The sequence below is a fragment of the Notothenia rossii genome, assembly GCF_949606895.1.
Source record: "Notothenia rossii genome assembly, chromosome: 6".
Classification (NCBI taxonomy): Eukaryota; Metazoa; Chordata; class Actinopteri; order Perciformes; family Nototheniidae; genus Notothenia; species Notothenia rossii.
The window spans coordinates 88,790,924-88,803,742 of NC_136909.1; the positions used below are offsets into that span (position 1 = coordinate 88,790,924).

The window sequence follows — 12,819 nt, forward strand, 5'->3', positions numbered from 1 at the left end:
TCAAATCTGTAATCAAAAAGCTCCTCAAAAACGCTATCGAAGCAGTTCCTGCCGTTGCTACGTTAGTTCAAACGGTAACAAAGGAGTATTTTTCTTAGCGGATGCATGTCAATTTAAATCAATACATACAACTATTTTTTAAATCAATAAAATCATTTTCTAAATCCATAAAAGCATTTCAATTAATATTGGGAGTCATAACGTTACTTTGTTGAGAATGTGGCCGTGTAATAAGCGGGATAATGTGCAGCGACTTGGTCATGATGGGGAAAAGAACACCGACAGGCCGATCAGGAGCCCGACGCGAAGCGGAGGGATCTAGATCGGCATGAAGGCCGCGTCGCAGCACATTATCCCTTACATATTTGAATGTTTCTGTACTCACAGAGCCTTCCTGGAGGCTTTGACCACTGGCAGCAGCCTCAGAAGAGCCTCCTCTGAAGCAGAGTATTTCTTCAGGTCAAACACGTCCAGATCTTCTCCTGATGACAGTAAGATGAAGACCAGAGCTGACCACTGAGCAGGAGACAGATTATCTGTGGAGAGACTTCCTGAACTCAGGGACTGTTGGATCTGCTCCACTAGAGAACCATCATTCAGTTCATTCAGACAGTGGAACAGGTTGATGCTTCTCTCTGGAGACAGACCCTCATCCATCTTCTTCTTGATGTACTGGACTGTTTTCTTGTTGGTCTTTGAGCTACTTCCTGTTTCTTTCAGTAGACCTCGTAGGAGTTTCTGATTGGTCTGCAGTGAAAGACCCAGGAGGAAGCGGAGGAACAAGTCCAGGTGTCCGTTTGGACTCTGTAAGGCCTGGTCCACAGCACTCTGGTAGAGATGTGTGAGTTTAGGTTTGGGTCTGAAGACTTTAGGCAGTCTGGAGGTTGTTGGTTCTTCTGACAGCAGGTGGATACGAGAATTGATACATTTTCGATGGACATGAAGAGCAGCCAGAAACTCCTGAACGCTCAGATGGACGAAGCAGAAAACCTGGTCCCTCTGGTACAGTCCTCTCTCCTCTCTAAAGACCTGTGTGAACACTCCTGAGTACACTGAGGCTGCTCTGATATCGATGCCACACTCTGTCAGGTCGGACTCATAGAAGATCAGGTTGCCTTTCTGCAGCTGCTCAAAAGCCAGTTTCCCCAGAGACTCCATCATCTTCCTGCTCTTTGGACTCCAGTGTGGATCTGTCTCAGCTCCTCCATCATACTTGATGTTCTTCACTTTGGACTGAACCACCAGGAAGTGGATGTACATCTCAGTCAGGGTCTTGGGCAGCTCTCCCCCCTCTCTGGTTTTCAACACCTCCTCCAGAACTGAAGCAGAGATCCAGCAGAAGACTGGGATGTGGCACATGATGTGGAGGCTTCGTGAGGTCTTGATGTGGGAGATGATGGTGCCGGCCTGCTCCTGATCTCTGAACCTCTTCCTGAAGTACTCCTCCTTCTGTGGGTCAGTGAACCCTCGGACCTCTGTCACCATGTCCACACACTCAGGAGGGATCTGATTGGCTGCTGCAGGTCGTGTGGTTATCCAGAGGCGAGCAGAGGGAAGCAGCTTCCCCCTGATGAGGTTTGTCAGCAGCACATCCACTGAGGTGGACTCTGTGACATCAGTCAGGACCTCAGTGATGAGGAAGTCCAGAGGAAGTCGACTCTCATCCAGACCGTCAAAGATGAACACAACCTGGAACTGATCAAACCTGCAGATTCCTGCGTCTCTGGTTTCAGAGAAGAAGTGATGAACAAGTTCCACCAAGCTGTACTTGTTCTCTCTCACCACATTCAGCTCTCTGAAGGTGAATGGAAATATGAACTGGATGTCCTGGTTGGCTTTGCCTTCAGCCCAGTCCAGAGTGAACTTCTGTGTTAAGACTGTTTTCCCAATGCCAGCCACGCCCTTTGTCAGCACTGCTCTGATTGGTGCATCTCTTCCAGGTGAGGCTTTAAAGAGGTCTTCTTGTTTGATGGTTGTTTCTGGTCTGTCTGGTTTCCTGGATGCTGTTTCAATCTGTCTGACCTCATGTTCATCATTGACCTCTGCAGACCCCCCCTCTGTGATGTAGAGCTCTGTGTAGATCTGGTTCAGAAGGGTTGGGTTTCCTGCTTTAGCAATGCCCTCAAACACACACTGGAACCTCTCCTGCAGGTTAGACTTAAGTTCACGCTGACACACTCCAGAACGACTTCCTGAATGAACACACAACAAATCAGATCAATGAGTCAGATACATCCTTAAAGAATGAGGATCTGAATATACTTTGTTCCATCTCTTGAGACTTTAGTCAACATTTATCCAGCTTGTTAAATCTCTATAGAAACCCTCTTACTGCTCTGCAGACGGTCAGCCAGCTCCTCCTGCTCCATGCTCCTCAGGAAGTGCAGTGTGATGTTCAGAAATGCCTCTCTGCTGCTCCTCCTCTGCTCTTCATCCTCACCGTCCAACACCTCCTCATCATCCCTCTGACTCTCTAAGCATTCTGGGTAATCTGAACTCAGAGCCTCCTGGATCTTCTTCAGCTCGTTCTTCACAAAAGTGATGATGTTGTCCTCCAGCAGCTGGAACAGAATACATGAACAACACAATCAAACTAAAGTCACCAAACATCAGATCCATGTTGGACAGACTGACCATCCACTGATCTACAAAGTGCATCATGGAGTTGACTGTGAGCAGAACAGATGTGAAGTAGCTGTAGTTCATGTACAGACCATAAATGTGGAGTCCAGCTGTGTCTGATGCTGCTGGGCAGACTGACCTCTGGGAACCTCCGAGCTCTGCTGGTCCTCTCTGTGAGGAATCATGAAGAAACAACTCACATTATCTCTGATATGCTTCAGTGGGGCTAGAAATGTGGATCAGGTGCATGTGTGAGCAACAGGAGAAAGGTTAGATCACTGGATTTGTCTGGGCCTCGCACGGAGTACCAACTTTAGCAGCTGTAGAAGTTATTGCCAATTTTTATTTTAAACTAAAACCTCAAAATAACATTTTATAGACACATGAATTGGTACAAAGGTTAAAGGGCAGTGATATCACTCATCCTTGACTATCAGCAACACTAAATACTAAGAAGTGCCACGCACCAAAATGAAAGTAATCAGTGACTGTAATCTTTGATTAAGGTTTAACAATTACATTTAATTTAATTTGATCAAGAGCTGTTTAATTGTTCAATAGAGCACCAGGTGAAGAGCAAAACACCACACAGCAATTACACATTTTAGAAATGAGAAGCGAAAACTGCTGCAAATACAGGGAAACATTGACCTCCGACTGACGAGGAGCAATGGGAAACACTCAGGTATGTATTCACACAGAGCTGATCATAAGCTGGAGTAGACGTCCACACAGTTGAGTTTCCCTCCCTTTGGACGCAAGCTGCAGGATTACAAAACTCCAGCTTTACTTAAGAAGGAAAGAAATATAACTCAGATGAGAAACACTGAAGGTAAACATGACCCTTATTTATCCTCACCTTTGACCAACAGAGTGTCGTCCATCTTTGAAGTAAATAGGTGTGTCCATAGACCAGTCACTCTTCATGGACACACAGCTGGGTTCAGGTTCCTCCAGCCTCCTCCTGAAACATGAGAAACAAACAGTTAGGAATCTGGACCGTCACAATGGTCCTAAATACTATTCATATTAGAATGTGTTTAATAAACAGGGGCCATGCTTATAAATACATGAATCTCAAAGAAGGGATGAGTTATGCCAGATTAAGATCATTTCTATTTGCAGTCCTTAGACAGGTACGCACATAATGGTCATCGAACACTTAAAACATCTCCTAGTCTCCATCACACTAACACTTAGTCAGATCAGAGCTCAGAGCACCATATAACAACATGAGAATACTTTATTATCAGATCAAGTCTGACATGCTTCTGGCATCACAGCAGCTCCTTTAGCAACGTCAACGAGGACAAACATCAAGACAAGAAACAAGGAACCAGATATTTACCATAACAACACAGTCACTGAAGACACCATGTTCATCTGACCTGGGATTTCACTCATTACATAATCATGGTTGAGTCAGAGATAATGTGGTTGGCCAGCCTCTAAAGGTTGTGATGGTAGGATGATTCAGAGAGGCTCTCAAATGTTGACCTACGACCTTTGAGCAGATTCTCTGATAGACTGGTGGAGCAGTTTTGATTTTAAAGAGGTGGACCTGTACCGTGTAGTATTACAGTACTGCAAAATACTCTAAAATCACAGATGTAAAAAATAAAACTTTATCTACTCTCTACTCTGTTATTTGTTTTGTCTTTTTCAGATTCTATGTGGTCTTTCTAGAAGAGAAGGGTCTGTCAGGACACCCACGTATTTATAAGAAAGTACCTGCGTGATTTTCTCAGTAAGTGTTACAACAGGGACAGATATATTTACCCTGTTTCATCAGAATACTTGAGAATATATTGATTTGGTGAGCCTGTCCGAACTCTAGTCCGGAGCTGTTTGATTGGATCTCAGCAGGTTTGGTTATCTCCTGCCACCTTTTTCTTTTTCAGTATTCTCTATTTTACTGATCTGCAGTAGAACACCAATATATGAGCCACCAAGACAGAGAAGACGGCACATACAAGAGGGTACTGTGGTGAATGAAGTCATGTATTTATTTGACTACCCAATGCTCTCTCATTGCCTCCCATTTATTCCTAATGTGATACCTGCTCATTCTACAGCATTTAGGTCTGAAACTCTACCATAATGATGGAAAATCACTTTAGTTTGTGGACAAATTGAACTATATTTATTGTTTAAACAGTGCTTTAAATATTTTACCTGCTATGGTATTGAAGGCTTCTTTTATTGAGCCTCTCTGACACGTTACACTCTGGCTTCAGGCTGAACACACCTTGGTAGTCCCTCCCTCAGCTTCAATAAGAGGTCTCTGTTCTTCAGTGACAACAAGTTTTCTACTGCTGCTGATATAATGAAGTCACATGACGTCCACTTACTCTGTCTCTGAAGGGCGGCCTTTAAAATATAAAGGTTCATCTCTAGACCGGTCACTCTTCATGGACACACAGCTGGGTCCAGGTCCAGGTCCAGGTCCAGGTCCAGGTCCAGGTCCAGGTCCAGGTCCAGGTCCAGGTCCAGGTCCATGCTGCTGCTCTGGGCTTCAACATAACACACACACAGAGTGTGAATAATGCCTGCTGAGCTCTGGAGGAGAGGACAGTCAGAGGTCTTCATCTCACCTCTGAGCTTTGGTGAGGCGTTCAGGGTCCCCACTCAGAGCGGGTTCAGTGTCCTCAGAGGGATTCATAGCAGAGCTCACACCTTCACACACACACAACCACCTGCTGGAGAACCACACATGATCTCATCAGGACACAGAGCTCTCACACCTCCAAACTAAAACACTCATGAGACAGTTTCCATGTTGTTGGCTCTGTGAGCTGCAGCGTCTTAAAGACCCTCTCAATGCTCTGTGGTCTTCAGGACGGTTTGAAGACTTCAGGAACATCCTTCATGTGGATTCTTCTTGGCCTTTCTGTGCAGATCACTTCTATTGGACGGACTCTGAAGAGCTCAGCAAGCCTTAAAATCTTCCTCTGTTTCAGAGGTTCATACATTTTAAACAGCCAACAGGAAACTGTGTTTGGAGTTCAGAGCAGAAGATTTGGAGGGTAAAAAATAAAGATGACGAAATAAATGTACTGATTTTTTTTTTTTAAACGAACAATAAATTGATGTTCTGTATTATTTTAGGTCCTTTAATAAAGGAACACACTAGTAGTTTGTGATTGGACAGAGAAGAGTCTGCTTATTGTCCTGAGTCAGTGGTGAGGACCAATCAGAGCAGAGGAAGCTCCACCAGATGGAGCTGATGCAGGATTTCACTGCTGCACCTTGACTCAGGTGTTGTACTTCAGTTCAGCTTTTAGGTACTTTAGTTCACTTCATTACCTGCTACTTTATTCTTCTACCATTCTACATCTTAGAAGCAAGTATTCTACTTTTTCTGCAGTACATTTAAGTGATAACTTACGTTAAGAACATGTTGTGTAAACGTTTCAGATCTAGATTAATAACACTAAATATAATCACCAAATTGTCCTGCCTTAACTATTTATTAAAATATGATTCCTTGGTGAAAATCACGAGGCACAATGTACTGTATATGACCTTTATTTAAAAAAGAAAAAGCTCCTCCTTTACCAGCTGTTACATTAAAGTGAACAGACGGATTCATTCATTATTATTATTAAATAATGTGAAACATATTATTATGAACTGGTGCAGAATGAGTACTTTTGCACTTTAAGTATATTTTGATGTTTAAACTTGTACTTTAGTGAAGTGTTGAATAGAGGACCTGAAACAGATTATGATCACACTGTGGTTTCACTAATGTTTCTGAAACTAAAGATCTGAATCCTTTGTCCTCCTCTGTGAGAAACAAGAAACCAGCTGCAGTTCCTCAGAGTGACCACTGGAGGTCCTCCTCCTCCTCCTCCTCCTCCCCCTCCTCCTCTTCCTCCTCCTCCTCCTCCTCCTCCTCCTCCTCCTCCAACACCTTTAGCTTTTATTTTTGGCCCATATTTGAGCTTCCCGACTGAATTGAACACACCTTTTCTTTTCGTTTGTTGACGTGTTTGGACTTGAGTTATTTTTTTTTACAGTGAAGACTAAGAAACAAAATGGCTTCCGTCCTGCTCAGCTGGTGTTTAACACAGAACACCTGAAGAGAAGACTACAACAGAGAAAGAGTCCCTCACAGTTTCATCAGAAACTAAACCTTAATGTGCTCTGTGAAAACAGAAAACTTAGAAATAAGTTAAAAGTCTGTCAGCAAAAGTAGTGAAACAGTTCCCGTTGAATGACAGTTTATAGAATATATTCTAATGCCATCAGATACAGATATTGGCTGTAAGTACATGTTGTAACTTTACAGTCTAGTACAAGTACACTTCTTCATTATCAGGACACATGTAACAAGGTGAGAATACTGCATTAAGACGTTTGAGTTTCACTGTTTAGACTTTAGATCAGAGTTCCTGAGGGGGGGCCAGGAGGGCGTGTTGATCGACCAATGAAACGCAGCCAGAGTCTCTCAGGTGTTTCAGGAGCAAAGGCCCAGGTGAGCTCTCTGATGGCTGCTGGGTCCTAGTGCCCTCTAGTTGCCTCCCCCTCCACATCAGTAGCCCTCCTGACAGACTGACCCCCATCAGCCTGAACTCCTCTTCCTCCTCACAGGGAACTCTTTAAACTAACCTGCGCTCTCTCTCTGCTCGCACAGCTCGGAGGCCATCTTGTTTCCCAGCTTTAAACAATCACACGTTCATCAACTCAAGCGTTTCTGCGACCACAACAATCAACAACATCAACCAATCACAGCTCCACTTACTGAACTGTTAGCCGTGAGATTCATCAGTAGCAGCCTCGTCTGAGCTTCATCAACTTCAGGGTCCATCAGACGAAGTGAAGTGAAGGCGCTTCCTATCCTGTGTGTATGTGTGTGTGTGTGTGTGTGTGTGTGTGTGTGTGTGTGTGTGTGTGTGTGTGTGTGTGTGTGTGTGTGTGTGTGTGTGTGTGTGTCCTCACCTCACTTTTTACAGTTAGCAGTCAGACTGGTTGGACTGAGTCTCAGTCTGTGCTGCGTTCACAGGATCAAATGTTTTTGTGAATAGAATTATTGGGAAGGGATCTTTAACAGAGTTTCCTGCTATACTAACCTGCAGTGCGTTTGATAAAAACAGGAAGTCATTACTTTTTTGCAATTTTGCAGAATAATGTCCGATTGGACTCTTTGCAGCCTCTGTTGTGTAGAGTTCTGCTTCCTGGACACAGCTTGAATAAATATATTCATTAAAACAACACAAAGTGATCTCTTCACTGCTCTTTGGTGATCTGGTTTTTCCTTTGTAGAGTAACCGCAACTGTCAGATAAGTGTAGTCCAGTAAAAAGTACAATATGTACCTCTGAGATGAGTACAGGTATCTCACTCTCATTTCAGGTGTAACATCCTCTCGACCGCCCTTCCAACGTGTGTTATCTCCACCATCTCACCCACATTTCTGTTCCTATTGCCTCACACCAAAGTTCATTTTGTCATGCTGGGGATTGTCAACTTTCGGACTCTTAGACATCCATTGACCCCTTGAGCCACACCATCCGGACAGATTCCAGTCAAATTTTACCGGGTGGGGTTTTTCGTAAATTAGGGTGATGGAATGCTCCGGTTTTGGGACAAAATTAACATGGGATCACTCCGGTCATTGTACGTACTTCGTCTCACTGGAATATTAACGGTCAGATTGAATACAACATCGACCCCATTTCTCCGGTCAATGACGGGAGAGTTTTGAAAGTGACAATACACTGTTCCACACATTTAAAAACACTTAAACAATTAAACAATGTTTACCCAGGATTCAGGCACCTTCCCTGGCTTGTAAAATACGGTGATGCGCCCTGGAGGTATCAGACTATTTAAAACATGTATACCCAGGATTCAATCACTTTTCCTGGCTTGTAAAGTGCTGTGGAGCAGCCTGTTCTCTGGGTAAACTCTCTTTGCATTGTAATCACTATTTCTGCTATCACTATCACCACTTTTCCCCGCCTTTCAAAGACTTATTCCTGGGTAGAAAAGCCATGTGCTGCATGGTGCTCTGTGGGTCTCTGTGAGTCTCAGACCCTGCTAACAGCAGAGACCCTGCTGCCAGTACTATGAACAGATTGATCAGTTTCTAACAATACTTTAGCCCACATCAGAGCCCTCCCAGATGGCAAAAAGTCATTGAATCAACATTGAGATATTGTCACGCTGAAGGTTGCAATCAACATTGATGTCGGACATTGAAAATAAACTAAATTCAACAAACAAAAAAAGAGCCCATTATTTATTCAGTTTCTTTATTCAGATTCAATGATATGAACATCTTGTAACATCTTTTGTCCACAAGCACGAAAAACATTCTCTCTTAACCCATAAGAACCTGGACCAATTTCTGGCTCAATAAAAATTAGTGGGAGCATAACACAGGTTGAATAGAGCACATAGAACACATGTCTAAAAAAAAAATCTAAATTCCACCACCAGATGACAGAGATCTGAAAAGTGACATCAGTGTCACTGCAGTCTTATTTGATTGTTAAATTAAATTATTAAATGTACAGTGTTTTCTGACATTTCTGACATTCCTGAGCACATTCCATTAACTCTGAAGCTTCCAAAGATGTTACCATAGGCATATTATGTATGGTTGGAAAGCTGAGAAGGAATGGAATCCATTTCAGATGACTTAGTCATGGTCAAACCATCTCAGAAAGAGCACAGAGAGAGAAAGGAGTATTTGCATTTTCCGATTGCCCCCAAAAGGGCCCGCATGCCATTATTGGCCCCAAAAGTGCCCCCACCAAACATCTCTACACCTAGGCATGCCATATGTTTTTTAACATCTACATTTCCCAAGGAACAATTATATCAAGTCCATTCCCCAAGGTCCATAAGACCTTCCCAGAAGGTGTTATCATCAAATAAAGGTCAAGTGTTGTCGCCAGAGCACCACACCTGCAGCAAGGGACTGATCATTAGTGCTCACCTGACTCACCTGTGTTGATAACGCAATTGCACTCTATTCAAAGACCATGTCCATGTCCCACACTGTCCTCAAGAGACAATACAATATGTATTATATCTATTATATGTAATATGCCATGTATTACTAGTGTAGAACAAGTGCCATTCATTCATTTTTCACACCAGGTGTCTGACATTTCAAACTCGACCAGGTGAGAGGTGGATCTTTGTCTGTTAGGTCAATGTCAATCTTCATTTGTCTAAAATTAATCAGACTGAGAATGTAGCTGACTTTTTATTTTTATCAACATCCAATGCCACTTGAATAATAAAAAAAACAATGTCCGGCTAGAAATTATTTCAGATCAACAGCAGGAAAAGTACAATCTGAACAATAAAAAACATGTTGCCTGGTAGATTTGGAACCATTTGGAACACGTGAAACAGAGTGTCAATAATCACCAGGAATATTTTTAATTCCACAACACCTAAATCTCAACAACTTCCCGTTCCTCTTCTCCTCCCAGTCATCCTACACTATCCTTTCCAAGCCTACTGCTGGCTGTTTAGAAATGGTAGCCTTTGAAGCAGTTTCTCTCTTCTGTGAAGCAGAGACGCACGTCGCATTTCTCACACAGGGTGGTGGTTGCATTTGTTTTGCAGACTGTGCAGCGGCCACGCTTGGTAGATTTCACGGGCCAGTGTCCAAAGTGGTCCTTACGGACATCATCAGGAACTCCAACACGGACTCTCTTTCTCGTGGGAGGTGCTGAAGGAGATGGAGTGTTCATGTCAAGTGATGGGCGCCCCCTTCTTGCCTGGATGAGGATGAGGCAAGTTGCCACCTCTGCCTGGAATCTTCTTAGATTCAGTGCTCTCTCACCGATCAGCTTGCAGTCGTTCTTGTAGATCAGCCACGCGTTGACCAGGGCTACCATGATGGTGTGCCAGAAGAGGTAGATGTACCATCTCCGTGATCTCATGTGGTATTTGTACCGGAGAAGGCATCTATCCATGAGATCCACCCCCCCCATGAAGGTGTTGTACTCTTTGACGACATTGGGCCGGATGACGTCAAGGAATGCCTTCTGGGGTTTGCTCCAGCGCCTAGCTTTGTATTGTGGTTCCACTGCTGTTTGAGAGGAGATCAAGGTGACAGGTCTGTTGTCATGCCACTTTACTATGGCCATGGACCCCTCTTTCTCCACCCGGCAATCGAAAGATCCTCTGCCTCTCTTGGCAAGACTCTTGTCATCCTCAAGCTGACATCCAGCCAGGCGATTGCTGCGGACTGTTCCTGTAATACATAAAGAATAAGACAAGATGAGTCAAAACTAGAAACAAAGGAGAATGAGACCATAGGTATGTTGTTATTACCTGTGTGTGTGTGTGTGTGTGTGTGTGTTTGTGTGTGTGTGCGTGTATGTATGTGTGTGTGTGTGTGTGTGTTACCTGTGTAGAAGATCTGCCGCTGACGAAGCTCTCGCACCAGTGCGGCTGAAGAGAAGAGGTTGTCGGCGAACACTTTGTAGTTCTGGCCTGATGGAAGAGTTTCACACAACTTGACGACCACATCTCCTCCCATTCCAAGTGTGGTTCTTTTCCCAGTGCCACCTTCATAGACCTGGAAATCACATAGGTTTCCGTCGGATGAGCAACGGGCCCAGATCTTGAATCCCCAGGGGTGGGGTTTGCCCTTCACATATTGCCTGATGGGGCAGCGCGTTCCTCTGAACGAGACCATCTGTTCATCGATGGAGTTGTGCTCCATCGGGGTGATCTGGAGACATTGTTTGCGGAACATGTCAAGCCATGGACGGATCTTCCAGCACTTATCCCCTTTTTGCCTGTTGGATGGAGCCTCGTTGTCGGTGAAGTGGAGAGATGTGAGGAGGGTCTGGAAACGGTCGCGTGACATGTTGTCAGCGACCATGCCAATCCTTGTGTCGTTTTCCCAGTAGACACGGTTTCCTGGAAGCTGGCAAAGTCCCATGCGCAGGTACATGCCGATTAGGATTTCCAGCTCCTTTACTGTGGTCTGCACGTTCTTGTGGGTGGCAGAGGTTTGAACGCTGTAGAGGTTGGTTTGCTCCATCATTGCCACAAGCATCTCATCTGTAATGAACCTCCTGAAGTACTGCAGGGGAGTGGGGAGCTCATCTGGAGGTTGGACCCTCTCTCCTTTGAAGGTGTGGTCTGGTGTTTCAAAAGCTTTTTTTCGCCATAAGAATCTTTCTTGGCCAGTAGAACGGTGGGATGCTGCAGTCGGAGGTTCTTCATTAGGAGGTTCTTCTCCCTCTGGTTGAGGTGGTTCCTCTTCCCCTATGTCGCTTTCCGACTCATATGGCTCCTCCTGATAATCAGGATCTAAGACAGGATCATCAAATTCATCCTCATCTTCATCCTCACCACCTAATCCCTCCACCTCACTTTCGTTTCCATCCAGGATTATTTCCAGGATCTTCTGGATGTCCTTGTCTCCATCCCACCTATTTTTCCTGTTCATCTAGAGAAGAAAATATGGAAAATAATCATGACTTTCAGCTGATGTTATCATGTAACGTTGGTAGCACTTTACCCTACAGCACGGTAATTATCATTTCCAGCTGTGAGGTAAAGTGCCACATGACGTTAGTCCTAAACCTGCCATGTTGTAGGTAGCTAGCTAGATAGTAGTATAAGTAACTAGTTATTACTAGTTATAGCTAGCTATATATATATAATATAATAACAATATATTACTGAGTATAATTGAATTAAGTAAACTGATCAGATAATGACAAGTTTTCTAATTGTGACATATAGGTCACAACACTTATTTTTTTTACCAGTTTAGTCTAAATGCCTGCAGTGACGTCTATGTCACACACATATTTACTTGCTCTTTTACCACAGAATAACAAATAAAAAGTCTAAACAATGATTTATATTCGACAAACAACATGTTATCCAATATTTCAACCATAGGATTTGATGGATCTTACCTTTTATCCTCAGGATGGGCAGAGGGGCAAATTAGCTGGCAGACTGAAGTTAGCTTGTGGAGAAAACAGTCAGGAAAGGTGGCTGCTAATTGAACATGAGGTCATCCCAATGGTCACATGACCTTTCAGAAATGTGACTTGGGTGTCGCTTCAGGACTATATGAGTTGAAATTAAGGGTATACTTGAAGTGACACCCCTGCTACACCCTAAAATTGTGTGTGACATGCGCGTCACCTCAGGTTCTTATGGGTCCCATGTCATGCTTTCCTGGTTCTTACCCGTCCCC

At 43.9% G+C, this 12,819-nt stretch overlaps 2 protein-coding genes and 1 pseudogene across 3 annotated transcripts in view; all 3 read right to left on the minus strand.

The window, feature by feature from the left end:
- LOC307044213 (uncharacterized protein) overlaps positions 1–12,819 on the minus strand; it is a 305,770-nt gene that overhangs the window by 112,644 nt on the left and 180,307 nt on the right. The gene's annotated exons all lie outside the window — the stretch shown is intronic.
- LOC307042895 (NACHT, LRR and PYD domains-containing protein 3-like) lies at positions 1,152–5,284 on the minus strand (annotated as a pseudogene). Its single transcript has 5 exons — positions 5,217–5,284; positions 3,482–3,586; positions 2,715–2,793; positions 2,441–2,561; positions 1,152–2,192 (listed from the first exon to the last, which is right to left on the minus strand). The product of its transcript is annotated as an NACHT, LRR and PYD domains-containing protein 3-like (transcript).
- LOC307044237 (piggyBac transposable element-derived protein 3-like) lies at positions 9,767–12,773 on the minus strand. Its single transcript, XM_079689321.1, has 3 exons — positions 12,533–12,773; positions 11,001–12,054; positions 9,767–10,845 (listed from the first exon to the last, which is right to left on the minus strand). The coding sequence occupies exons 2-3, from the start codon at positions 12,052–12,054 to the stop codon at positions 10,115–10,117; spliced, it is 1,785 nt and encodes a 594-aa protein (XP_079545447.1). The 5' UTR covers positions 12,533–12,773; the 3' UTR covers positions 9,767–10,114.